Source organism: Lingula anatina, chromosome 2 (assembly GCF_051362555.1).
Source record: "Lingula anatina isolate TDL-2025a chromosome 2, LinAna3.0, whole genome shotgun sequence".
Classification (NCBI taxonomy): domain Eukaryota; kingdom Metazoa; phylum Brachiopoda; class Lingulata; order Lingulida; family Lingulidae; genus Lingula; species Lingula anatina.
The window spans coordinates 5,171,542-5,197,307 of NC_141768.1; the positions used below are offsets into that span (position 1 = coordinate 5,171,542).

At 34.2% G+C, this 25,766-nt stretch overlaps 3 protein-coding genes and 1 long non-coding RNA gene across 8 annotated transcripts; 1 reads left to right on the plus strand and 3 right to left on the minus strand.

The window, feature by feature from the left end:
• Window positions 1–1,417: 1,417 nt before the first annotated feature.
• On the minus strand, window positions 1,418–5,646 carry LOC106159842 (glycine N-acyltransferase). Of its 4 annotated transcripts, none has more exons than XM_013536271.2 (6): window positions 5,562–5,646; window positions 4,902–5,040; window positions 4,504–4,620; window positions 3,867–3,975; window positions 3,210–3,336; window positions 1,418–2,578 (listed from the first exon to the last, which is right to left on the minus strand). In XM_013536271.2, the coding sequence occupies exons 2-6, from the start codon at window positions 5,031–5,033 to the stop codon at window positions 2,155–2,157; spliced, it is 909 nt and encodes a 302-aa protein (XP_013391725.2). In that variant the 5' UTR covers window positions 5,034–5,040; window positions 5,562–5,646; the 3' UTR covers window positions 1,418–2,154. The 4 variants fall into 4 exon arrangements, with proteins under 4 accessions (XP_013391725.2, XP_013391723.2, XP_013391724.2 ...); XM_013536269.2 differs by having other exon boundaries at window positions 5,316–5,607; XM_013536270.2 differs by having other exon boundaries at window positions 5,390–5,576.
• Window positions 5,647–5,667: 21 nt separating this feature from the next.
• LOC106159841 (BBSome complex member BBS1) lies at window positions 5,668–18,437 on the plus strand. The gene is made up of 15 exons (XM_013536267.2): window positions 5,668–5,847; window positions 6,250–6,413; window positions 11,981–12,070; window positions 12,418–12,542; window positions 12,831–12,877; window positions 13,115–13,223; window positions 13,407–13,538; window positions 13,869–13,975; window positions 14,224–14,344; window positions 14,848–15,076; window positions 15,353–15,511; window positions 16,053–16,186; window positions 16,555–16,689; window positions 16,897–16,983; window positions 17,168–18,437. Exons 1-15 carry the CDS (start codon window positions 5,801–5,803, stop codon window positions 17,252–17,254), a joined length of 1,773 nt encoding a protein of 590 aa, XP_013391721.2. The 5' UTR covers window positions 5,668–5,800; the 3' UTR covers window positions 17,255–18,437.
• On the minus strand, window positions 9,372–11,659 carry LOC147763345 (uncharacterized). Its single transcript, XR_015333027.1, has 3 exons — window positions 11,508–11,659; window positions 10,410–10,479; window positions 9,372–9,836 (listed from the first exon to the last, which is right to left on the minus strand). It is a non-coding gene; the product is annotated as an uncharacterized LOC147763345 (long non-coding RNA).
• Window positions 17,893–25,711, minus strand: LOC106159840 (RNA polymerase-associated protein RTF1 homolog). Of its 2 annotated transcripts, XM_013536265.2 has the most exons (17): window positions 25,533–25,711; window positions 25,003–25,122; window positions 24,571–24,700; window positions 23,823–24,000; window positions 23,311–23,516; window positions 22,817–23,027; window positions 22,537–22,635; window positions 22,275–22,365; window positions 21,944–22,026; window positions 21,571–21,766; window positions 21,325–21,402; window positions 20,951–21,072; window positions 20,541–20,676; window positions 20,165–20,251; window positions 19,745–19,783; window positions 19,196–19,319; window positions 17,893–18,656 (listed from the first exon to the last, which is right to left on the minus strand). In XM_013536265.2, the coding sequence occupies exons 1-17, from the start codon at window positions 25,611–25,613 to the stop codon at window positions 18,553–18,555; spliced, it is 2,085 nt and encodes a 694-aa protein (XP_013391719.2). In that variant the 5' UTR covers window positions 25,614–25,711; the 3' UTR covers window positions 17,893–18,552. The 2 variants fall into 2 exon arrangements, with proteins under 2 accessions (XP_013391719.2, XP_013391720.2); XM_013536266.2 differs by lacking the exon at window positions 19,745–19,783.
• Between the last annotated feature and the right edge of the window lie 55 nt (window positions 25,712–25,766).

The window sequence follows — 25,766 nt, forward strand, 5'->3', positions numbered from 1 at the left end:
TAAGGCCGAAAACTGGGTTAAGGTCCCACATCGGGACATCGGGGGCGTCTCGATAGTCCGAAGGTTCATTGGTCCGAAGGTTCATTGGTCCGAAAAGTGGTAACATTTTCATCGATTTTTTAATCAAGGGTTCATTGGTCCGAAGGTTCTATAGTGAACTTTCGGACCAATGAACCTTCGGACTATTCTAAGATCTAATATCTGTTTATTAGATCTTAGGACTATTGAACCTTCGGACTATCGCTACGGCCCTATGAACAATACTTGCACAAACTTCATGTTAGTACACATGTACATCAGGACTAAGATCTAATAAACAGAGTATATTAGATCTTAGATCAGGAGTACACATGAATGTCTAAACAATGCAATCTACGCGTGAATTGCCGTATCGACATCGGTATGATTTTATTAATGATCATTTTTGTGGTAATTGCTACAAAGATGCATATTGATTTATAAAGCAAACAAATCATGTTGCAATTGAATTGAAAAAATATGTGATAAACGTGTAAAATCATTAAAGATTGACAGGAAACAGAAATCCGAAATTTCTTCTTCTATGAAACTACTGACAGTGACAGCTTCAAAACACATTCTACTTTTGCTGTTAACAATTTCCAATTATAATCGATGTGACCCATAATTTATCAGTTATTTTACATTAGCTGATTTAATTTGACAAAAAAGTAAACAAAAAGAAAGAAAGAGTGAAAAGGCAAAATTGGGACCAGAAAGCCTTTGGATTATAGCTTGCTGGCATAAAAGGAATGGAAGGCGGACTGAATTTTTAAGGCAAAGCAATTTGGTTCGAAGATTTATTATTGCTACAAATATTTATTCTAAAGATACAGATATAACGAAAAGGAGAGGGAAAACGGTTCATTTCTCTATAGTTTTCTAGGGGCATTTGTTAAATAAAAAAAAACTTTGGATAGCAAAATGTTTTGGTTCAACGAAACTTCGAGATCTATCGATGTGCGGGGGCCGTAGCGATAGTCCGAAGGTTCAATAGTCCGAAGGTTCATTGGTCCGAAAGTTCACTATAGAACCTTCGGACCAATGAACCCTTGATTAAAAAATCGATGAAAATGTTACCACTTTTCGGACCAATGAACCTTCGGACCAATGAACCTTCGGACTATCGAGACGCCCCCGTTCATAGTTCACGTAATAAGGCGTGTCCGGAGCGAGCTAAAACTTCGTATTGGTTAGTATATTGAACGCTGTTGACGGTGCTTTTCTAAATATTTTGTGATTTGCGTAGTTTCCTCGCAGACGCCCACAGGAAGCCGATACTCTCAAAATAGAAGTTATCGTACTAGCAGGATCAATCTATCTCAGCGGGGATTCTCGCTGTGATTTATTTATTTTAGGCCACCATAATGTTGGCTTCGTTATTTAAATTAGACTCATCAAAGTTATTATATCATTTTTATTTATCAAAAAATTCTTATCTTCAAGATGGAATATGTCTAAATTATAGTTTACAATACTGAAAATATACCACCTTTCTTTTTTATTTTGAAACTTACCAATGTAAAACTATTATGCCTTACATATAAATTATAGAAATAATTATAAAATCTCCCCCATATAATATATTTTATATTTAAAAGGTTCAGCAAATTCAACTTCTCCCAGACCCTCAATCTTTCATTTATTTATTTGAAACTTAAATTTAAGCAAAGAAACTGTGTTGTATGCTGAGAACTTTGTAGATATAGATAAATCTAGAAAACTGCATTTATACTAAAAATAGCTAATATACACAAAACAGGAAAAAATTAATAACTTTTGTTAAAATTATAAGATTGTGCTGGTTTTTATAAAGAACCTGCCTTTTTACCAAACAAAGCCATTTGGCAAATTTGTAGTAATACAAAAATATGCTACGTATGTTACTTATGGGGTGTACATCACCAAAATATGTGAAAAAAATGAAATTCAATAGCTTTTGCAAAAATAAATGGATTATGCTGATTTGCCAAAGGAATACCAACAAAGCCACTCTGTAAATTTTAAGTAAAACAAAAATATGGTATGGCAATTAAACATTGAACATGCAGTGTGTGTATATAAAAAAGAATCATATCTTATTGTTTAATCAAACCTGTATGTACCTATAGCATCTGGTTATAACACCACAGAAATCTAAGGGTGCAGTGATCTATGTCCTATGTAAGGTACAAATTTTATTTGAAAATTTTCTACCAAGTGGAAGCCACATTTTAAATGCAGTAGAAGTGATGCTTCATTGTCTGTCTCAATGTACAGATATGGGTAATGTCCAACCTGTACATGTTTTTTGGCCAATGTGGTGATGACATACTTTGCACATCCTTTCCCCCTGTGTTCTGGTGTCACATGCAACATCCCCATTCCACCATGTTCATTTGTTATCATGTAGGCTATGCATTGTCCCTGTGCTGTAAATAGTGCAACAGTTGGTAAATTTTCTATCAAACTTTGAATATATGTCCTCTTTCTTTCTGTACCACCATACTTCCATTCACTGTTCACCTGATGTGAGTGTTCTGCTGATAGGACACCTTCCTTAAAACTATCTGGGATTGCCCTGCAAGAAAGGTAATTTTTGTGATAAGTAAGTTTTTAAAAAATGAAATATCAACAAATAGCAATTTACACTTGGGCAGAATGAGGTTATGTGTAAAAATGTACAGTAGATACTGTTCAGGTTTCCACTTTTATGGACAAACATTAATCATAGAACTGATAGAATCAATAACATTGAAATGATCTGAAGAGATAAACACATAATTTAAAGTTGAAATTCTTTATTTTTCATTTTAGGTGCAATACATAATGATTAACAGCATAATTACTATTGATTTTTAATTATTGTGCTACTGGCACTGTGGTCATTGCAGGAAACTAGCACAGGGCTTTAGACCCATGGGGGTTCAAAGTCAAACCTTGAAAATTTATTTTATGTTAAAACAATGTGTGAAAAAAACTTTCTAATATGAGATTTAACTTTCTTGTAAATTTGAGAAAAAGAAGTATCATGATTTACCCATTATGGTGTTATTGGGGATAGTGCATATTGATGACTTTGCTTTGGGGACGACAGATCCAGGTGATGGCTAAATGTCCAGACACATGGTGTTTGTCCATATGTATAACATTTTCAATGCATAAGACCAGTATAAATGCCCAGGGAAAAACAATTAGGAAGATGTACTTACATTTTAGGGATGGAACCTTCATCTTTGACATAGAGAATGTGGCATTGTGCTTCATTGTCCTCATCCAACTTTCCTCCATGCTCACTTGCCACTTCACCAATATATTGATACAAAGGACTTGGACAAACTAGACAACAAATGATATGCAAAAGTTCAGTTATTGTCGACTAATGCTGATTATATCTATATCTTGGGCCAGTTTCACAAAATGGCCAACAATAAATTGGTCAAACAATTTGGCCAAAATTGGTCTTTGTACTTCAAACTACTCCAAACAAAATCCATGCACTGCAGCAGTACATTTAAATACAGCTAGGAGTCATCACACATGTAAAGAATAGATATACAGTAAGTCATTACTGTTCTCACAATATATCTTGTGTAAAACTGGAAATAAAGTTTGGTATAAAATTTTAGACCAGTTGTGAGGCTATATGGTACTACGTAGTAGGTCTTTTGTGAAATAGCCCCTGATTTACTTATTTGACTATGACATAATGATAAGAGATACATGTATTATCAGCCAGGAACAAGTTGAACTGCATGAACTATACATTACTGTGCTTATAATATTCTGATTCTGAATGTGTTATAATGCTAAAATCTTCAAAGAGGTCCTCCAAGAGGTCTTCACTCCATGCTATTTTGCTCAATTACCTAATAAGAAGTTCTGACTCCAGTCAATAAAATAATTCTTCCTTAAAAATTCTAGACCTTTTGCTTCCTCACCAGATTGAAAATACACCAGGTAGTAATTTATGTGAACCTATAATAATAATAAAAAAACAAAAGTTTAACAATTCCTTTAACTCTTCAGAAAGGAGAGTGAAAGAATTAATGCCATTTTGTTATATTCACAGGAAACATATTGTAAAATGTATTTTAAAAAGATATTTACATTTATGTTTCCAATAAATAATAAACAATAATTACATCAAATGTACTGCTAGTATTGTCTCATTATCTTTAAATAATTAAAGTATTTAGCACCATCTGAAGTCATTAATTATTCCCTGAAATATATATAGACACATGAACATACACACAAATCACAAATAACAGTAGGTGTATTTGGCTATTAAAAAAACTCCCCATGAAACCTGTCAAAATTAGATAACTTTCCCCTAAAATTAAGGACCTATAATCACAAATTATTAAAGTATGTAGACAAGAATTACCTAAAACTTAATGCCATTAACAGAGTAATAAGATCACTAGAAATACTTTTTTTGCTATAATGTGATATACATGGTCCATTCAGAAGAAGAAAAAGTTAAGTTATCACTGCTATTACCTCACTTTTGGTTTCCTCTGGTTTGCTGATCACTACAGAATATGATGGCCAGTTATCAGTATAGAATAGACTAGAAAACTTGCTGTTCTTCTGAGAACTCTGTATTGAAGCAATCATCTATTCCAGAATATGCAGATTGTAAATTAAAATTAGTATTTTTTATATTGCCATTATCATATATCATACAGGAGTAGTAAGCAGATCCACATTTTGCAAAATTCCAATGTTTAAAGAATTGAGTTCAGAAAAAATAAAAATATGGAAATTTTGCACAGACATTTAGTCACTCATTACTTACCAACTTACAATAAGATTTACATACACACACATTAATTAATCAAAACTACTTGCCAAATTGCTGAGGAAAAACATCAACAAAAAATAGCTAGAACACTTACGTATAAAGAACGTGGCATGTCTTTCTCTAGATGTTCTAACAGCTGCGTAAGTTCAAGTTGCTTAAGTGGGTTTGCTGTCCCTACTTGATGTAAAGATTTATCCACGCTGCTCTTGGACACTGACATGCTCATATAAATTCTAAACAGTGAGATACATAATGTTCAAAAATGCTGATATTCAGAAAATACAAAGGGCAAGAAATATTAGCAATATTTATGTTTTTATTTGTTAGAGGGGTGTGTAATATGGCCAGTCATTTTAAGTTAAAATCAAACTTTATAAATTTTATCAAAAGTCGAATCCCAGTGTGTAAAGAGGGATTGAATAATTTTTGGCGTATTTTAATAAAATTAAAATTAATAACAAGCACAATACACACAGAAAACGTATCAGAGCCCTGACGCTACACGTACACATCATACATGTAACACATCAGCGACAGATGCTCTCTTCATCTTTGAGGTGCCGCAGTTGGAACACCTTGTACCTTATATGTGAAGAATATATATAAAGAATCCCAGTTTCCTAAATGTAAGAAACCAATCTCCTGTAAGAAACCAATCTCAAACTTGGGGAACTTATCAGCAGCTAAAATAAAGGTCTTCCATTGGAAAATTTTCCCTGACACCCACGACGTGTTCTAGTTTCCAATGATTTACCTAGCATCATTCAGAATCGCAAATGTATTTGCGGTAACGTTACCCCGCCCCCTCCTCCTGATTTGTTATTATGCTACGGTGACGGAAATCCGAAATTGTGGGCCTTTCATTGGGCAAAAATTTCAAGTGCGGACCTTGTTTGTGTACTTCCGCTCTTTGGATACCAGCGCACAAAATGTTTTGAAATGAATTGATCAAATCAAAATTCTGGACATCGATTGAAAAATAGACCTTAGAAGATGACATCTCAGTCCACAACATCTAAAGACAGCATAGATGCAACCAGGTAAGAATTTTCAACTTGTTGATAAACTTGGAATAGTTAAATTAGAAAGTAAAAACGCCACATCTTGTTTCTTGCCACCTTCATTGCTTCAATGATCTTGGTCTGAATCCGAGATACGGCTACTACAACTGCAGTGCATGTGTAAACAAGATGCTGTTATTATCTACCTGATAGTAAGCGAAAATAAGTTTCATTTGTAGAATTGCAAAATAAAATCACTGAGAAATTTGCATAAGATTTCTGCAAAGCTACATTGTATACCATGTGCTAGTACTGTATATACTGTAAACTGTACATGTACCTGAAAACTGAAAATGCGTTGGTCTGTTTCTTTTGTTTCTTTTTTTTATATATTTATATTATTGTCTTCAATTTTATGATGTTTGTCTCCTTAATGTTTAGGGATGATGGTAAATGGCTGAGTGCATTCTATGACCCAGTGGCATCTCTGTATACGTTTTCCCAATGCATCACACTGTCAGATATTAATGCTGATGGAGACAACAAGCTTATTATTGCAGACCTGGGGACAGGTTCCTATCAGATGAAATTGAAAGTCTACAAAGGTAAATGTGTGCTATAATAAAAGCTAGTCCATGATATTTTTTCTTTATAATACTCTTTCTAAACTTGAAGAAAAATAACACAAAAGGTAATTGTACTTTATTTTAATTTCTTAAAAGTATGTTGAATAATAGCAGTTTAAATTTTACAGAATGTAAAAGATGTTTTAACTTATGGAGGGCAAAAAATGCAATGGCCTAAAACTGAATTATTTCAACATTTTAGTTATTAGTACCACCAGCGTATACGCTGGCGGTACTCATGGTTTTAGTCCCGACCCGTCTCGTACAGCTCCGCCGGCTCCTGCGGCTCCGCCGGCTCCTGCGGCTCCGCAGTCGGGCGCCGGAAACAAGTCACCGTTACCGCTTCTCCTCCTAGACCGCCAGGACCTGTGTCCCCATCTCTTGGATTTAGGTCACATATAATCTCAACTTGAACACCCTGTTTTTTTTATCTCTGTCGGTGCATTGGCCTGTGCGTGACACTTGTTGAAACGCACCCTTGTCAAAATTTTTGAAAATTCAAGGCTAAATATCTCCCAAACCAAAGGAATTATGGGAAAAATTACTACAGAAGTCTGACCGAAACTCATATGTGGAGATTCCAAATATGCCCTTGGATTTGACTTTTGACCTTTTTTTCAAGGTCAAACAAGCCAAAATTTTCTAAAAAATGGGAATTTTCTGCAAAAAAATATTTGTTTGTGCTATTTTTTGGAAACTACACAGATCTAAGCTCTCCTGTTACAGTGAGGGGTTACAATTGGGGACTCCTTTCATCTTTGGGAGTTTGGGGTCAATCGGTGCATTTTCACGGGAGAAGCAGCCATTAGATCCCGAAACTGAAAACTTGTTTTTATTCTGGAATGGTAAATGCCAGAAACCTTTTGTTCATCGCATTTTGTAGAACTTGTCAAGTGCAATACTGGAGGTGGTGTCCATTTTTTTGTTTTCGATATGGTTTAGGCATTGCGCTATATCAAAAATTACAACATTGCAATATTCAGTGGGGAAAATGATAAATATTCCAAAATTAGCAGAGATATGCCCATAGTTACTATTGAACTTGAGTAAGAAGTCATATACTGGTAATCTAACTGTGACCTTGAAATTGACCTTTGACCTACATTTCATGATGAACTGCACTTTGAAGTTTTCTGATCTTTATATCTCCAAAACTGGCAAAGATACGCCCATAGTTACTATTGAACTTGAATAGGAAGTTATATACTGTTAATCTAACTGTGACCTTTAAATTGACATTTGACCTACTTTTCACCATGAACTGAACTTTGCAAATTTTCCAGCCCTTATATCTCCAAAACTGGCAGAGATACACCCATAGTTACTGTTAAACATGAATAGGAAGTCATATACTGGCATTCTTATTGTGACCTTGAAATTGACCTTTGACCTACTTTTCAACATGAACTGAACTTTGCAAATTTTCTATCCCTTATATCTCGAAAACTGGCAGAGATAGGTCCAAAGTTACTATTGAACTTGAATAGAAAGTCATAAACTGGCAATCTTACTGTGACCTTGAAATTGACCTTTGACCTACTATTTATGTTGAACTGCACTTTGCATGTTTCCTGGCCTTCATATCTCCAACATTGGTAAAGAAATGCCCATAGCTACTATTGAACCTTTATAGGAAGTCATATACTGTGGCCTTGAAATTGACCTTTGACCTACCTTTTTACCACAAACTGAACTCTGCATATTTTCGTGCCCTTCATATCTCCAAAACTAGCAGAGATCTGCTCAGTGTTGTCCCTAGGTTTTCTCTTTTGTCAGCATACCGGTATATGCAATACTGATAATGCATTTCAAGGAAAACCAATAGGCTTATTGTCTAGAAAATCACAGGAGTGATCAGTGTTAGGAAAATATAGGTCAATTTGAACATCTCCTTGATTGGACCTAAGATCTAATAAACAGAAAGATTAGACAGCGGCATTTTCCCTTTGACCAGACGTTCGTACGGGTAAACATTGCTCTATTGTTCCCCTTAAGTTGTTTTGATAGCCGGGCTTAATTTTAATCCCCATTGTACCTAACCCGTGTTTAGCGAATAGCGTGATTTCTCGTGCATTCTCGCGGACGCCACATCGTCGTCAAGTAGATCCGCCATATTGGATAAGCAATGGCACACGTGGAGTTTTTTTATTAAAAAGTTCTAAAGATGTACAGTTTGTTTACATTTCGTAGTTGTCTTAATACTTTATATTCAGAGGAGGCAATACCCAATAGCGCACTACCTGTAACAACAGCTGCCATTTTATAGAAATTGACTCAACTTGGAGATATAGCCGGAAACGTGACGAGATCATCAACGTAACAGATAGTGATATTCGATGCCGTTTTGGACAATAAGGTCATGCTAATCACTGGGAGAAACTGAATGGTGAAGCTACACCAAAACAGAAACTTGATCTATTATGCCTGTTTGTAAAACTTCGTCACTATTAGCGGTCATTCTTTTAGAGCATAATCAATTCAAATTCACCAGAATATTCGTAGTAAATCGGTGAAACAAAAAGGACTGAAAAAAATCCTTTAAGAAAAAGTAGTTTTTAATTTCACTTTCACAAACACTAATTTGGGTACCTACTTCATAATGATAGTGAAAGGTAAGACATATCTTTATACTGACAATCAAATAAAAGTAAACTCGTTTTTTCATATTTTTAGAACACATGCAATATAGTTTCCTTGCGACTTCATAATCATGCACATATTTTTAAACTCTGCAAAATCTGTTTTGAAACATATGCCTTTTGAACATCTCCCACAGAATGTATTGGAAGAATAATACGTGTAACAATTTTGTTTTCCATCTCACTAAAAATGACTAAATAAAAGATGATTGCTAAAAATTATCAATATTTCATCAGATTTAGCATTTAAAACTGACCATTCATTTCCGGCTGATAAAGTAACATAATACAAGTCATATTCTGTTCATAAGCATTTTATTATAGATTTAATAAGGCACAGATATTGAAATGCAAATAAAAATGTTAACACCTTTAGATACCACTGACTGTTACACAATCACAACAGATAGGTAATTTATTTAGGAGTACTAGTTTCACATGACAAAGAATTATAGCATTTTCCCCCTATTTTGACTTGTTTCAACATTAATATCTCATTCAATAAAAATTATGCACGTGATGATAATATTTATCTATTGTTAAGAGCACTACTGACTAATTCCAACCTAGACTTGACTTCAGAGTTTACAGAAGGGAGACAATTTATAGTGATATATTTGTTTTTCATGAAGAACAACATATGGCTAGTTTCATGGTGGTTCATTTGCTGAAATATCAATGTGCCTGTCAGGTTCTTGAGTAGCACTGAGTTAACTTGACAGAGATACGTCGTCATCAGAATCACTTCCATTGCAACATATATCTGAAAAAAAATATTATCACACAGTTAAAAAGATGCTGACGTGTTAATTGCTCATGTTATGTTAAAGTCCACTGTACGGACAACACTGACCTAGCTTTTCCTGCACTTGTAAAACTATCGAGCAAAAATTAAATATTTAATTTCGGGCAGCTTACCATTTTGCTTATTTAATACATCTGTGTGTCTTTTTGATTGTTTACAATCACTTTGCAAACTTGACAGTGGTGCATCTAAATCATCTGCAACACTTGCATTATGACATTCACCCGAAATAATAAAATAATATTTTACTGTCAAAAAGGTTCTGACATGTGCTAGTCTCTTATTATTTGTCATTTGTATAATTCCACTCAATCCACTGTGGTGATTGCACCTGCCTTTTTGTATCCGATACTGGTACTAATGTTGTTGGTACAGTGGAAATCAGATACTTGTAATAATGTTGTCGGTACAGTGGAAATATCTTACTGAGCATGACACACAAGGGACAGATTGATAGTGCCCATGTATGTAAGACATTTTACTTTCAACTCCATAAACTAAAAAGTTCTAGTTATAGACCAGAAAGCTTACCTTTTGATTTTGCTGCCAGATTTTGCTCTTTATTTTTTCTCCTGCGGGCCTTGACCCATTTTAATGGCATCTGAAAACAAAAAATAAAAATAAAAATAAGGATGTGAGGCACATTTTCACGCAATCTTCTCATTACTTAGGTATAAATCCTGGATAAAAATATCACCAGTTGTAGTCCCCGCCATCTTGTTTTATTGTCATCTTTACCGATAAATATTTCTAAGAAAAAAAACTAAATTTGAGCTAAGTTTGACCCTACGACCTTCCACTACTTTTTTAGATGAACACAGGTTAACTGCCAATGCATAGTACAGATCTAATTTCGTGTTCGGTAGTGCATTTGAAGCCCATCGATAACAAAAGTCGCCGCCATCTTGTTTTATTGTCATTTTTACCGTTAAATATTCCTAAGAAAAAAAGCTTAAGTTTAGCTAAGTTTGACCCTACGACCTTCTACTACTTTTTTAGATGAACACAGTTTAACTGCCAATGCATAGTACAGATCTAATTTCGTGTTCGGCTGTGCATTTGAAGCCCATCGATAACAAAAGTCGCCGCCATCTTGTGTTATTGTCATTTTTACCGTTAAATATTCCTAAGAAAAAAAGCTAAATTTTAGCTAAGTTTGAACCTACGACCTTCCACTACTTTTTTAGATGGACATAGTTAAACTGCCAACGCATTGTATAGATCCACTTTCGTGTTCGGCTGTGCATTTTAACCCCGGCGATTATGATCAGCACCGCCATTTTGCTTTATTGCCCGAAGTATTGTTTAAATTTTCATAGAAAACTAAGCTACTATAAATTAAATTATCAACCAATAAAACGACAGTGTTATTCAGTCATCAGTAATATAAAAACCAACGTACATAAAGTTAAACTCCCCGTGTTAGACCTTAGGTAACAAAGCATTCAAACTCGCTTGTCTGTCGCCATATTGCTAATTTGAATGCAACAACGGATTGAAGGCAAATTTTCACGATAATATCTGCTCCAAAATATTGCATATTTTACACACAAGTGAACCCTGTTAGTTTTCCCTTCTGCACATACATTCTCAGAGAAACTACAAGACTAAAAGAGGTAATTTACCTACCTTGAAATCGCCCACATGCAACAGAGCTCTACCTGCGCACGATCACAACGCGACTGACTACTTCCGCCGTACGAACGTCTTTCCACAGTTAATCGGATTACCCTTTGAAGAATTGCCGAGTGTCCAATCTTTGGTATATTAGATCTTAGATTGGACCATTTTAACTGTTATGTTTTTTTGATTTTTTTTTTTTTTTTTTTTTTTTTGTGCATATTTTGAGAACTCTTGTTTATTGCATTTTATAGAGCTTGTCAAGCACAAGACTGGTGGTGGTGTCCAATTTTTTTTAATTATTTTTTTTGGGGGGTGTCCTTACGAATGTGCTTACTCCAGCTGGTGGTACAATATCCAGAGGCGGTATCGCCTCTCTGATCCTCTAGTTTGTGTTTAGTATTTTAGTAATACCAGTGTGTCATGTACTTTAAAAATGAAAATTTGATGAAATAGCATTTTAACACATGATTCCATTTAAGGTACCAACCTTGTATCAGAGAATACATTGATTGATCTCCCAACAGGTGTGGCAACATTTTACATGGATCAGAATGAACCCAGAACACCTGGTAAGTTAGGTCATGTTGTAAACAGTATCAAAATATAAATGAAAAGATGCTAAATAGTTCAACAGTTGCTATAATGCAGAACTGTATTTACTTCTCTGAATGCCTCAGACAGTTTTTATAGGGTACAGGGCAAATTCAGAAGTGAGACAAGTGGGTTAAAAATGTTTACTGAATTAGTTAATTTTTTATCATTTTTATTCCCTTTGATATTTTTTTGAAGTAAGAAATGTTTAAAAAGTTTTTATTTCCATTTTATTTATAAGTCATTACATTTTCTAGGTCATCTTAAATTACTGTAGATCTTACTATAAATTGGATATTTAAAATCTTCATGTTATATTCCATAGCTGTTGCTGTTGCCTCTGGCCCCTATATGTATGTGTACAAAAACCTTAGGCCATACTTCAAGTTCACTCTACCATCTCTTGAAATCAACCCACTGGAGCAAGATGTTTGGAACCAAGTGAGAGATGTAAGTGACAAAGTATTATCAGCTTTAAACATTATGTTCATATATCAAAAATATTACAAGAAGTAATGAATCAATGCAATACTTATCTCAGTCTTGTCATATTTCAGCACAGGATACATCTGGAAAAGAAAAACTTGATTGTTGACTAAGGATTAGGGGGGGGGGGGGGGTCCACCCTTCTGAACAGTCTTTCACATCTTTGACTATTGTACACACATTTGTTGCCTGGCAGTGATATAAACTGTGTTGCTTTAGGAATAATTTTCTTTGATTTTTTATTGTATCTAGGAAAGGATTGATGTAGGAGTATTAAGAGAAATGTTGGAAGGAATGAGGTGAGGAGAGTGATTCATCTTTGAATGTTTTTCTTAGATCTTGAAAATATTTCTCAGTCATTTAAAATGGAAATTTGATTCGTAGTATGAAAAAGTAGTAACACATTGGATATTTTTTATTTAGGGTCAATGCTTCTATAGTTTAATTTCATAAAAAATTGTCCTTCACAATATTAAATCTATTTGGTGAAACAGTAAGGAATCAATAAATATTATTCATATGATTTTCAACTTTAGGGCAGAGGGCACAAGCCTGACAGTACGTTCTCTTAGATTTATCCAGCTGCAGGCAGAAGATTTGGAAGCCTTTGCCAACCAGTATAAACACACACCTCTGAAAAAACAGGTACATTTTGTAAAAAAAAATAGTGTATAACTATTGATAAAACCAAAGAGAAATACAAAAATCTTCCAGTTTTTCAAACGGCTCTTCATAACACATATAGATATAAAACAATTATATTGGCTTAATAAAACAATGACCATATGCTGATATATATGGGTTAATGGCTTTTCTGTTTCTCTTCAGACTGTGATAACCTCTCTAGGCACTATGAAGAAGTCTCTGGCAGAGGAGGATGCCATCAGTTGTCTAGTGCTGGGAACAGAGAGTAAACAGGTGTATATACTGGACCCTGAGGCCTTCACTGTGCTCTCTACAGTGAGTATCCATGTTACTGCCATGTGCTGTACAGGGTAATGCATCATCCATGACTTCTGTATTGTACTGCACTGTATTTGAATCTACTGTATTTACAAAACCCTGCATTTGCCAAAAGGCATTATATAGGTTAGTGGTCAATGATAACGCATTATACCACTCATATTAATTATGATAAAAACAAAATATGTAAATCTCCCAACAAATGAATTGTTTTTAAAGATAAAGATTATTTGGCAGAAATGTCACAATTTAGTTCCCATGGCTACTTGCTTTTTGTGTATAATCCACAAGCTGATGGATCAAATTCAAGGAATTTCTCATTTTCAGATGAATCTCCCTTCAGTACCAGTGTTCCTGAATGTTTCTGGGTTGTACGATGTGGAGTTTAGAATTATAGTTGCCTGCCGCAATGGAAATATCTACATGCTTAAAAGGTGAGCTTGTTATACCTAAATTTTAGAAGTTTTTATGACTGATGAATAATTTTTGGTAATGTCTTATTTTAGTGATTGAATGATATTTAAGAGAAAATTGATTATGAAATAGATTTGTTTTTTACTGTATCTTCATCTGCATGTGCTAACAGCTGTCCCTGTATATTAAGTGATCAGAGCTTATCTTTCACAACAGCAGCAAAGCTTGGTCTTTTGACTGACAGTCATTGATGTTGTTCTTTTTGTAGGGGAACAAAAAATGCACGGAGTTGTATAGAGCTAAACTCCCAGCCTGTGGGATTAGAACGTATGGGAAAGAACATAGTGGTTGGGTGCATGGATGAAACATTACAGTGCTATACAACCAAAGTAAGCATGCTATAATGTCTCTAATAAATATATACACTGACCAAAACCATCAATGCCCCGTGTAGTACGTTGACATTTTTATCAGCACTGTGGGTTATGTTCAGAATAAATCATGCAAAGTGAATTTTGTTGTTTGGTGTGCTGCAGATTAAAATTAAAAGACAGCATCTGTAATTTATGTACCATTACATGATACATAAATTATCCACATGGAGCATTTATATTTTTGTTCAGTGAATGTACACATATACTCTCTAGGTTGCATTTTAATCCACAAGTGCAAAGGAAATATTATCTATTGAAAATTAATTAAATAGACAATAGACATTAACAGTAATATCAATATGTAGGATTTTATTTCTTAGTACCAGTACTTAGAACCTATCAGAATGTTTTAGGACTGCTTATTGTTGGTTTAAAATCAATACTGTTCTTTCATGTAGGAACACCAATTGACTTTAGGACACTGACATACTGATATTTTTCCCTTTTTTTTTCTATAGGGCAAAAAGCTATGGACAATCAAACTTCCAGCTAGCATCACTAGCATGGAGAATGTTGACCACAAATCTAAGGGATTTAAAGCAGTCATGGTGGCCCTGAGTAATTGTGAAGTGCACATCTACAAGGACAAGTACTTAGTGAACATCATCAAGACTGAAGACATAGTGACTGGGATGAAGTTTGGAAGATTTGGCCGAGAGGATGCATCTCTGATCATGACAACTAAAGGTGATTTGACCATATGAGGTTTGATTGTTTCATGACATTGTCCTGTTTTTATTTATTTATTTATTTATTTGTTTTATTTTTTTTTACAAGAAAAGCAGCAAACCTGTACTTGTTTGAAGAGAGAGATTTTGTAACTAATATTTTGTTAAACATTTAATGAGGAATTAGATATAGCTGAAAATTGTTTGTGGACTTAATAATTTTGTATTATGATTGAATTATACCATTTTTTGGTACTATTGCATGCAGACTTTCAAAGTACTTTTCTCATTCCAGGAGGTGGATTGATAGTGAAAATTTTGAAAAGAACAGCTGTATTTGAGGAAAAAGATGCAACAGCTGGGCCACCTGTGTCACAGAATATTAAACTTAATGTGCCCAAGAAGACAAAGCTGTTTGTGGACCAGACGATGAGGGAAAGGGAGAATTGTGTTAGTAAGTATCACATGCTCATGTTCCTAGTTCAAGGAGGTTGAACTCCCAGGAAAGAGGTACTGTCACACAGTGCACTTGAAATATTATGTGAAAAGAGGAATTACATATCTTGGTGAGCCTTTTGATGCACACTAAAATCAGGGCATAAGTAAGCCCAGCACCTGTGCAATATTACTTGGGCATATTTTGGAGGAAGAAAGCCTAGATACAGAAAATAGTTACTGGGTTTACATATTATTTATTTTAAGTGTAATCTAGGTAAAGGGATAAAACACCAGAATTATCAATGTACTCAACATACATCTGCCTTGGGAGTTCAATCCTCTTTCTGTTGATATCCTAGATCCATTGGCTAAGTAATGGTGATCTGATTGATGATTTTAAAATAATTATTCTATTCTGAAATCCCACTTATCTGAATTAAAGTACTGTTCATCAGGGAGTCAAAATATCACTGAAGGTCCAGTTTAGTAGTTAATGTGTTTTGTGTTTTTGTGTATATTATTTTGATAAAATAATTAAGGTGTAATACTGTTTCCAGGCATGCACAGAATGTTCCAGCATGACTTGTACAGACTGCGCCTGGATGCTGCCCGCAGTTATGTCAAGGCTCTGGAAACAAGTATGAATCCTGTATCAACAAACACCACAGAACCCCTAAAGTTGTCTGCACAGGTGGGTTGTCAGTGATGATTCTCTGGTTGCCTTGTACTGTGGTTAAAATAACCTTTCTGGTCATTACTTATTTTAATGATATCAAAATTGGTTGCTGAAGAGATGTATATGTTACAGAATTAAAGTGACATCAGTCAAGTTTGATGTACAGAATGTGTATACAACAAATGAACACACCACGTTATATTTTAGGAATGATGCATGCTTAGGCAGTTTGTAGTTGCATCTTGTGTGGGGACAAAATGCTATTTGGTAAATGTTATAGGCCATGCTGGTCTTATCCTGGTTATTTTAGTTAAAATTAATAATAGAATAAAAACAATTGCAAAGGTTTTGATTTCCAAAATAGTACACTTCCTTTTTTCCAGGTGCAGGGAATAGGTCCCACCTTTAAACTGACTGTAAACTTACAGAACACGTCCATAAGTACAGCCTCCTTTAATCTCCTCATAACATTCCAGTTTGATGACAGGCTCTATAATATTCACAAGACATATATTCCAGTAAGTATGGCTAACTTATTTATTTTTTTTTTGCTTCAGTTGATATGTTGAACACTGTTCAGTGTATTATTTTTTCCTTTTGAGTATATCCCGTCTTGTGAATATTTAATCACATCTAAAAGACACAAATTGATTTTAAACCTTTGGTGTAATCACCGACTGTACAGTCTTAAAAGCCTGACACAAAATTGTGTTTTTTTTCTTCAGGTGCCAATGCTTGTTCCTGGGTTGAGCTATGCTTTTGAAACCTTTGTGGACTGTCTCAGTGATAAAGGAATTTCTGACACCATCAAGGTAGGATCACTGTACAAGGATCATCAATATTCAATCAATCAATTTTATGACTTATTACAGAAATACTTAACAGTTACTAATGGTCACTTATGTGGCAATTTTGTCAATCAAAGTTTTATCCAGTTTTGATGCAGTGTATGAGTAAACTTTTTCAGGTAATAAATCAGTAGTATTTTTTATGCAGGTATTTGTGCTGAGGCAGGGGCGCAGTGTTCCCATCATCACAGCAATGATCAGTATGCCAGTCAGTGAGACCATGGTGGTGGTGTGAGCAAGGCTTGATGGAGGGATGGATATTTACAACTGTACTCTATCCCAATTCAATAAGCATAAAGGGTCAGATAGAGACAACAGTCAATCTCAGCCCATTTACTCTTTCAAGTATTTTTGGTATTTTTCTGATACTCCTCTTGTTAGAGTTGAGTAAGGAAGTTTCTGGTTGGTCTCCAAAAACCCCTAAAGATGTAGTTGTTGTTGTTGATTGTGTTCAAATAAGGCCACAAGAAATCACATCCATGTGTTTTGTAGACACAATGTGTTGTGTAGACCCCAAAGATACTTCTGAACCAATTTGGCAATACTTATAAGGACTTTTTTTTAAAGTTTTGCTTATTTGTGTTGGATCGAGTCTGCCACACTTATCAAGTTATGTACATATTTTTTTTACCGGTTTGATTTTCATGTCGTATTTATTGTCATGTGGTAAATATCATAATTCAAAATCATTCTCTTAGACGACAAAAAAATAATGATACTGTAAATTTACTCAAGTACAATAAACAGGATAATGAGAAATAAAAATCTCTACTTTTCATTTCAGAAAAAAAGTTGTATAACATACTCTCTTAAATGTTACCCACAGCTAAGATGTGATGTGACACTTCAGAACAAGAAGGCAGACACTAAACATATCTATGAAAATGATTGTTTAATATTTCTATTCTATACACTATATCACCTGAGCACAAGGACAGGATATACTGCCACGCTTCAACCTATGGTATTTATGTACAATTTAGTCCTCAAATGAACAAAATTAAATGACACAATTGGATTATGTTAAATTTTTAAGCATAAGAAAAGTTAAATTTTACATATCCACTACAACATGTGAAGAGAAACAATGCTAGACTCAATTTTCTAAGCCAATGGTTCTGTAAGCAAGGTGGAATGGACAAAATTTTGTAAAACAGTATAAAACTTTTCTAAATACCACTATACTCTAAATGGATGGCGGGTTTAAGAGCGAGACTTTTCATCCTAGTTTCCCCAGTTGCTTGTCCTCCAAATGTATGGATAATGCAACAGGTAGATGGAAGTTCAAGGCAATCTGTCATACTCCTGATGATAATGATTTTGAAACAATAGGATTGTTGCTGAGATGTGATTTTTATGCAGGCTGATGACAAGGGATATTTTCAGTTATGGTGAAAAATAAAAAAAACTTGCTTCTATGTACAATTATTTTCATCACCTTCCTGATTCATGTTCAATACAAACTGGTATCCAAATGATTCAACTTTTGTTCAATAGAAAAAATGTAACAATAGTCTTCCCATTTCTCAACATTTATATCAGTCCTCTTCTCTTTTTATAGTCCTGTAAATTAAGGGATCTTCTTGGCCCGCCATCAGTACCACCTTGTGACTGACGTGGTGTAACAATGACGGGAGCTGAAATGTCAAATGAAGTTGTGATCACATTTAATTCTTTCAAATTATCACAAACAAAATGATATACACTGAATGAATGCAGACATTATCCAGAAACAGCAACTGTGATAGTGAAAACATGGACAGGATCAAGTTATCAAAATAATACATGGACGTTTAAATTATCTGAAAAAAAAAATTCAATAAAGCTGTTTCTGTACTTAACATACATATTACCACACAAAACTGCCTGGTTAAACTGAAGAAAACTCAAAATATTGTTTGACACTTAACCTTACTGGTAAAACAAAACAAATGTGTCAGACTGTGACAGAGAAACATTTCAAACAGTCACAGAAGATCAGAAGATCTAAATAAAAAGGAAAAAAAAAAAAAAAAAAAAACTAGGAAAGAAAAGGAGAATTTTTCACTGAGTGTTTCACAGAACAACAATTTCACAGATAATCCTGTTTAATTAGATGTTATTTCCATGTGAGAGAAAAATCAGCAGCTCTCAAGTATCCAAACCAGTGTGAGTGTGCTGCAATGGGTGTACTTACAAACTGTGGGTACATCGAGATCAATTTCGATGTTAAAATCATGCACAGCAAACAAATCATTGGACTGTCTCCTGTCTGGAGGGGGTGCCATGGGGGTGCTCTTTGTGCCAGAGTCCACGACATCCTGAAAATATACAGCACACTTGAATATAAGTTATTCTAAATGATCCAGATATAAGGTTTACTAACAGTGTTCACTAATGTGGACATGTAGTTGTAAATATAGGTAGGTTTTAATCCCTGAAAAATGAAAGTCTTAACTAGGTATAAATGTCTGATTAAAATTGAATTTTTGGTCAAGTGCTTAAAATTGGCTTTGAATACACTTATTGTAAATAAAGTGCAAGCGAACACAACAACAACAACAATTCACTTACACTGGTATGCAAGTATTAAATCAGTTTTATCTTACATGCTTCCAAGGCAAATACTGAGCTGCACCATGAAGAAAAGAACTGTTGCTTTTAAGCTCATATGCAGGCTTACATGGTTAAGTGGTAAGGAAAATAATAATGTTCAAGTAAATCAAAAGGATTGCCTTTCACCCACCTGTGTTTCCATGTCAATGGACTCTGCCCCAGGTTCTTCCTGTTGTAGTGTTAGAAAAATGTGTAAATAAAAATAGCCTGTATCACAACAAAATTGAAAAAGAACACCATTCTTGTCAGTGAAAATAGTGTTAGTGTGCACAAAAATATGTTAATACTTAAAAGAAAAACCAACTCTTGTGCTTTCAAATTCAAAGTGTATCTGGATTTTAAACCTCTTATTCCTCAATTCAAAACATAATACACAAATCATTTAATAAAATGCCAAACCATAACAAAGCAGCTTTTAATTCAACAGCTCCCACTTGTCAGATCAACAAAAAGGTAAGTTAGGCAATTGAATGAGAACTGTCAATACCAAATCCAACCAATCAAATTACATATCCAGATGTCAGCTCACTGTACCACTGCCAAATCCTACCTCTGCATCTTTCTTTACTTCTGTCATCTTCTTAACTGCAGCTTCTAGTTTTTTTCTCGTCTCTTCATCAATTTCTTGATCTCTAGTCTGAAGTTTATAAAATTCCAGATAAATATTTTAATGTTAGCATTAAGTTGTGCAATGCATAAAACATAAAACACTTTGCTTTTAATAGTAAGATATTCATAATAAGTAACAAGAGTTATAAATTAAATAAGCTTGATCACTCTATTGTGGTAGTGGAAAATATCATATATTTTTACTTTCTAGTTGATATCTCAGTTTCATTTATATAAGTAGAAACCTCAAGATGTTTTCTCTAATTTTTAAGGAACATAATCTATGACTTTTTCTCTTTCAAAACCAGTCTAAATACCTTTGTGACAAGTGTGGGTCGACACTGCCTCCTGGTGAAGGGGTCTGCCTTGGCATTTTTCATCTCCGCTACCTCACGTTTACAAGCCTCTTCAGATGCCACTATGTTCTGCTGCCTATTCCTCTGGTTAATCCAGCTATATAGAAGAAGGCAAGAATGTATTTTTATATTGCAAAATATTTCTACTCTCTAATCCAACATTGTCAAACAGCTTGCACGTAAAGCAAAACATTCTTTTCATTTGCAATTTCGTGATGTGTATCTCATACAAACAAATTTAGCTTTTCATATTCCAATACTCAGAATAACAATCAAGCTGAAAAATTGCCAACAAAACCCTTCTTCAAGCAGATCTTTTTTCATGAACATTTATTTGGCACAAGCATATTTACCCTATTCAGCTGTTTTACCTGACAGAACTGATATTGCTAGTTCTCCTCCTATCCAGCTCCGTGGCCCTCTCCTCTAGTTCTTCTAACTGCTGTTTGACCTGCCTCATGGTCTCTTGATCACCATCTAGTTCGGCAGTGTCCTGGTGATACACATGTATGTTAATTACTTATTATCCTAATTGTTTATTCATCATGACTATCGAAATATAAAAGCTTCAAAAATTAATTAATTTTCATCAAAACATCACATTTTAAAAGCAAAGTATTCTGACATTTCACTTTGATGCAAGCAAGGTGATACATATGACAAATCTATAAATGAAAAACTCTTTATTGTACTGAGAAGAAATTTCTTTTTTCTTTAAAGCGACATGTATTTTGAGTAACTTTACCTTCATTTTTATAAGCTGAGTTTTCTTCATTGCATAATTGTGAGGGTTTTTTCTAAATCTCTGTTTTTCTTGGACAATCTTAAGAAAAAAAAACAATAAATATCACTTAATATTATTCTGTTAACTTAAGTATCTAATATTGTACTGAACCATTTCAAAACATATAATAATTATAATCATTATTTAAAAAAAAGTAAATAGAAAAGGGCACAATATATCCATGGTTTAAGGGGTAATGTATGTCACCTCTTCAATGTCATCCTCCTTGAGGTTGTAATTTAATGCTTCCCTTATTTCTTTTGATTTACGATTCACTTCATCCACTGTAGGTAATTGTAAACCAGCCAGCATCATGGTCTCTTTCCATTTGAAGAACTCTGTGTCTGTCCACTCTTGATTGGAAATAAACTCTAGCCTGTAAACTCTCTCTGCCTCGCCATGCCTTAGGGACAAAGCAAAGTGTCATATTAGTGAAGAAATGAAAAATCTTGAGAAAGGCATTAACTTTTTTTTTTAAAGTGTCATATAACTGAAGAAATATCCTGAGAAAGATATTAACTTAAAAAAGGAAGAAGACAAAAGCTAGATACATAAAAAACAGGATCAACAAAGCAAATACCTAAGTTTCAGTCCTTTGTTTGTTCTTGTGGTACCTAAGGCATATATTTTGGCAGTTTCCACAGCTTCTATAATCTCAGCAACCTGCAATACGGTAAAGCTCCTATTTAGAAACTGCAGTGCAGCTTGCTCAACAATCTTTTTCAAAAGAAAAAAAATGAATGGTGTCTTCTTTTGAGGACTGAATCAATCTCACATCTGGGACTACGCCCTTGTGCAGATAGCCTTTTACCTCTCACGCCAACCCATCAACTCACTGCCACTCTACCTAACCCAACATGGAATTTTTGTAATTATTAGACTTCTCTTTTTCTCTTTGCTTCAGGACTTACCCTATACACTGCTCTGCCATCATGGTTGCCAATTCCAACACGTACATAACACCCTTTGACCACTTTGTTGAAGAAAGGCATGTGGCACCATCTAATAGATAAATAGTGGGTTTACATTAAAAGTGATAAACTGATACAGTCATCATCTTATCTGGATTTGTTATTAAACATTTTCTAAGAAAAGTGTTCATATATATAATCTTAATACTTTAAGAAGTTCATTAATGTATTTTTATGAGCAGAATTAAATGATCCCACTTACTTCTCCATTTTAAACCTGGATAGTTTTATTTTTATCAAATCTTCCTTGTTAGCAATGAACTGTGGTTTCTTAGATTTTTTTGTTGCTTCACTGTCTGATCTACAAAATAAAAAGAACAATGTTTGCTATTTGTAAATAATAGTAAAAGTACAGAATACTGATGGAGATATAATTACTGCAGAAAACCAGAACTGTAACCTTTGAATTATCTAAATTTGCTTTCAAAACCAAAAATAATCATGCCATACTCAAAAATTAAAGATTTTAAAGAAAAACTTACTCCTCTCCCTCTGAGTCTGATTTAAATGAAGATCTGGAACTGGCATCTGAATCTGTCAGGGAAGATGAGGAGGAGGATGATGATTTTCTCTTGTGTTCAGTCTCTTCTTTGTCCTTGTCTCTGTCTTCATCGTCGTCATCATCATCATCATCAGAGTAAATATCATCCACATTGACCCGCTGTTTTTTGGCCTGCTGTTGCTGAAGTTCAGCTAAGTGGCAAATGAGGAAAATTGGCAATGAAAAAGATCCACTATCATAAACAAGTTTAGTATTAAGATTATCATTTTCACATTTAAAATCATCCAGGCTTTCAGGACGTGAAATACTTAGAATCAGTTTCCATGCTTCAATACAACTATCTTGATTTATCAATTAATTCTTACTCAAAGAGCAAATTGTTTGCTCTCTTTTTGCATTATCTTTCTTACTGACTGCACTAGAAAACAAACAATCAAATATATGTAACATCAGTCGTGAAGTTATAGAACACACCTCTTTTCTTTTCCTTTTCTTCTCTTCTTGCCTTGAGGTCATTTAACGCTGACATTTTCTTACTGTCCTTTTTATCTTCTATTGCCTTCTTTCTTTCCAAGCTCTTCTGAGTAGTAGACTTGCCCAGAACTGCATCTGAAGATGCTTTTTTCTCTTTTTTACGTTCTTCTTTCTCTTTTTTCCTTAATTTCTTTTCAATTTCCCACCTATAAAAACAGTGAAGATAAGACAATGTAAAACAAAAGTTTAAAAAAAAAATTCAGCATTTGACTAACATTATATTTAACATTCATTCATGGTCATTTCTTCCTGGGTAGAATGCAACAATAATACTTTAAAATGTGAGGTAAATAAATAATTTTTGAAAATATACGATATCCAATGCATTGCTGCTATGGACATATTGAAAATGTACAATAATCCACCACTAAAAGTAATTCTGCAGTATATTTATATCTTCTTATTTATTGTTGTCTCAAAAAATATTGACTAAGGACAAAATGAAATCTTACCTGGTCTTCATCACTTCTCGCTTTTCTATCCTGTGAAACAGTTCTTGTTCTCTTTCTATTTCTGTCATCTGTTCCAGTCTTTTTCTGTCCTCTTCATCTCCCATTAAGTTTTCATCCAAGCCATCATCAAACTGCTCTGAGCCACTACTGGACCCACTGTCTGAATCTGACACTTCTCCTGGAATATAAATCCTTTTCATATTTGGCATTCTTGCTGTAGACTGGCTATTTTGCATTTCAAAGTATGTATTCATATATTTGTGCTGAGGCAGGACTGTAGTGTACCCATCTTCACAGCAATTAAATAGCTAAACTAACATATTTGAATAAAGCTAATAATGGACGCTTCATTGCCTTATAACTTTTAATTTTCTTTGTTGATGGCTAGAGTCTGAGACATATCCCTTTTAAAGTAAATATTTGATACCCGTGTTCAAAAGTTCTATTTTTATCTGAATAGAAAATACATGGAATGTAACCATTAAAGTATTAAAAAGGCACATTTATACGGAAATTTTTCAGTATAAGCCTGAATGCTATCGTCAGTGAGTGCCACTGAACTGTTAATATACAAGAAAAAAATCAGCAAGTTTTTATCTGCAATCAATCAGTTTCTGGCACTGCTTCTCATGTGACTTATACTTACTTTTGAGTGCAAATTTTGTTGACTAAAAGCAATATGGAATAAAAATCTTGCTGAGAAGAGCACCTCTATGGGGTTTGTCCTAGGTCTCCCTTTTTTACTCACCCTCTTCAGGTTCTGAGTTTTGTTTGGGACCAGCATCATCTTCACTGTCTGATGACACTGCAGACTTTTTCCTATTCTTCTTAAGTGTTTTGGATTTCTTCCTCTTCTTGTTTTTGGTACCAGATGTCCACTGAAGATAACAATGAATTAGTGAGATAACCTTATAAGCAGGGAATTTATCTGAGATGTTGCAATTTATCTTATTATAATTTTTCAGTACACAAGCTTCTTTTTATAACACTTATTAGCTTCTTTTTATTACACTTGTTATACAATAATCAATCCCCACTTACATCTTGTTTTCAAAAAGTTCACATTCTATTCTGATAGGTAATACATTAATTAATTAAGAGTATTTTGCCCAATACAACAAAATAATAAATAGAAAGAGTGTCTATCACATCAGTAAAGTTTCATGGAAGTTCTACATACTTCATCATCATCATCAGATGTTTCTGAATCAGAATCAGTGACTGTTTTCTTTGCTGATGTCTCTGCAGATGTGACAGTTTCATTGTCATTCTTCTTTCTCTTTGATAGTGCCTTCCAGTCCTATGTAAATAATGTAAAACAATGTACTAAGTAATAAACTATAGTATGTATATTCTATTTTTAATGAATATGACGTTAAAAGCAACATTCTGCTTAAAATATCTGTTATCAAATGTTGAACACATTTCTTACTAGCGTTTGCTTTTTAGTTTATCTAATGTTTGACATTAACCTGCTCCATAACAATCCCTATATAAGCATCATAAGTAATTATATAATAAAAAGTCTTAAAACATATGAATAAATACTACTAGTTTCGATATATGACAATCTGGTGTACGTATTTCGTCCATTTAGGACTGTGGGAAAAATTGGATCTTGTAACAAACTTGAGCCGTGGCCCAGGAGAGAACCAGTCAGTCAGTCTTAGATAGGGCAATTAAATACTGCCAGATATGAAATTAACCAACCTCTTCCGAATCAGCCGGACTATCGCTGGCGTCACTGTCAGAGTCGATCAAGGCCCGACTCTGGGCCTTTCTTTTGACCATTTCAAATTACCCCAAATCTTGTTGTTCACCGTGCGTTATTTTCGTGCTCTCTTTTCTGTCTGTGTGTCGCCACTTCCGGTATTATGAAGTCAATGCTTGACAGTGCAATAAACTTTAGATTTTCAAATATTACACCTGTTACAAATCACTCAA

Excerpts from the sequence above, each read along its gene's own strand:
- LOC106159842 (XM_013536268.2), bottom strand. The coding sequence starts at position 5,322 with ATGATGTGTACGTGTAGCGTCAGGGCTCTGATACGTTTTCT. Across the intron at positions 4,621-4,901 it reads ACATGCCACGTTCTTTATAC|ATGATTGCTTCAATACAGAG; the intron begins GTAAGTGTTCTA and ends ATTCTGGAATAG. Across the intron at positions 2,579-3,209 it reads GAAGGTTCCATCCCTAAAAT|GGCAATCCCAGATAGTTTTA; the intron begins GTAAGTACATCT and ends CCTTTCTTGCAG.
- LOC106159841 (XM_013536267.2), top strand. The coding sequence starts at position 5,801 with ATGACATCTCAGTCCACAACATCTAAAGACAGCATAGATGCAACCAG. Across the intron at positions 12,071-12,417 it reads GAATGAACCCAGAACACCTG|CTGTTGCTGTTGCCTCTGGC; the intron begins GTAAGTTAGGTC and ends TATATTCCATAG. Across the intron at positions 16,984-17,167 it reads GAATTTCTGACACCATCAAG|GTATTTGTGCTGAGGCAGGG; the intron begins GTAGGATCACTG and ends TTTTTTATGCAG.
- LOC106159840 (XM_013536265.2), bottom strand. The coding sequence starts at position 25,613 with ATGGTCAAAAGAAAGGCCCAGAGTCGGGCCTTGATCGACTCTGACAGT. Across the intron at positions 21,073-21,324 it reads CTCAGCTTATAAAAATGAAG|GACACTGCCGAACTAGATGG; the intron begins GTAAAGTTACTC and ends GTGTATCACCAG. Across the intron at positions 19,784-20,164 it reads AAGTAAAGAAAGATGCAGAG|GAAGAACCTGGGGCAGAGTC; the intron begins GTAGGATTTGGC and ends ACACTACAACAG.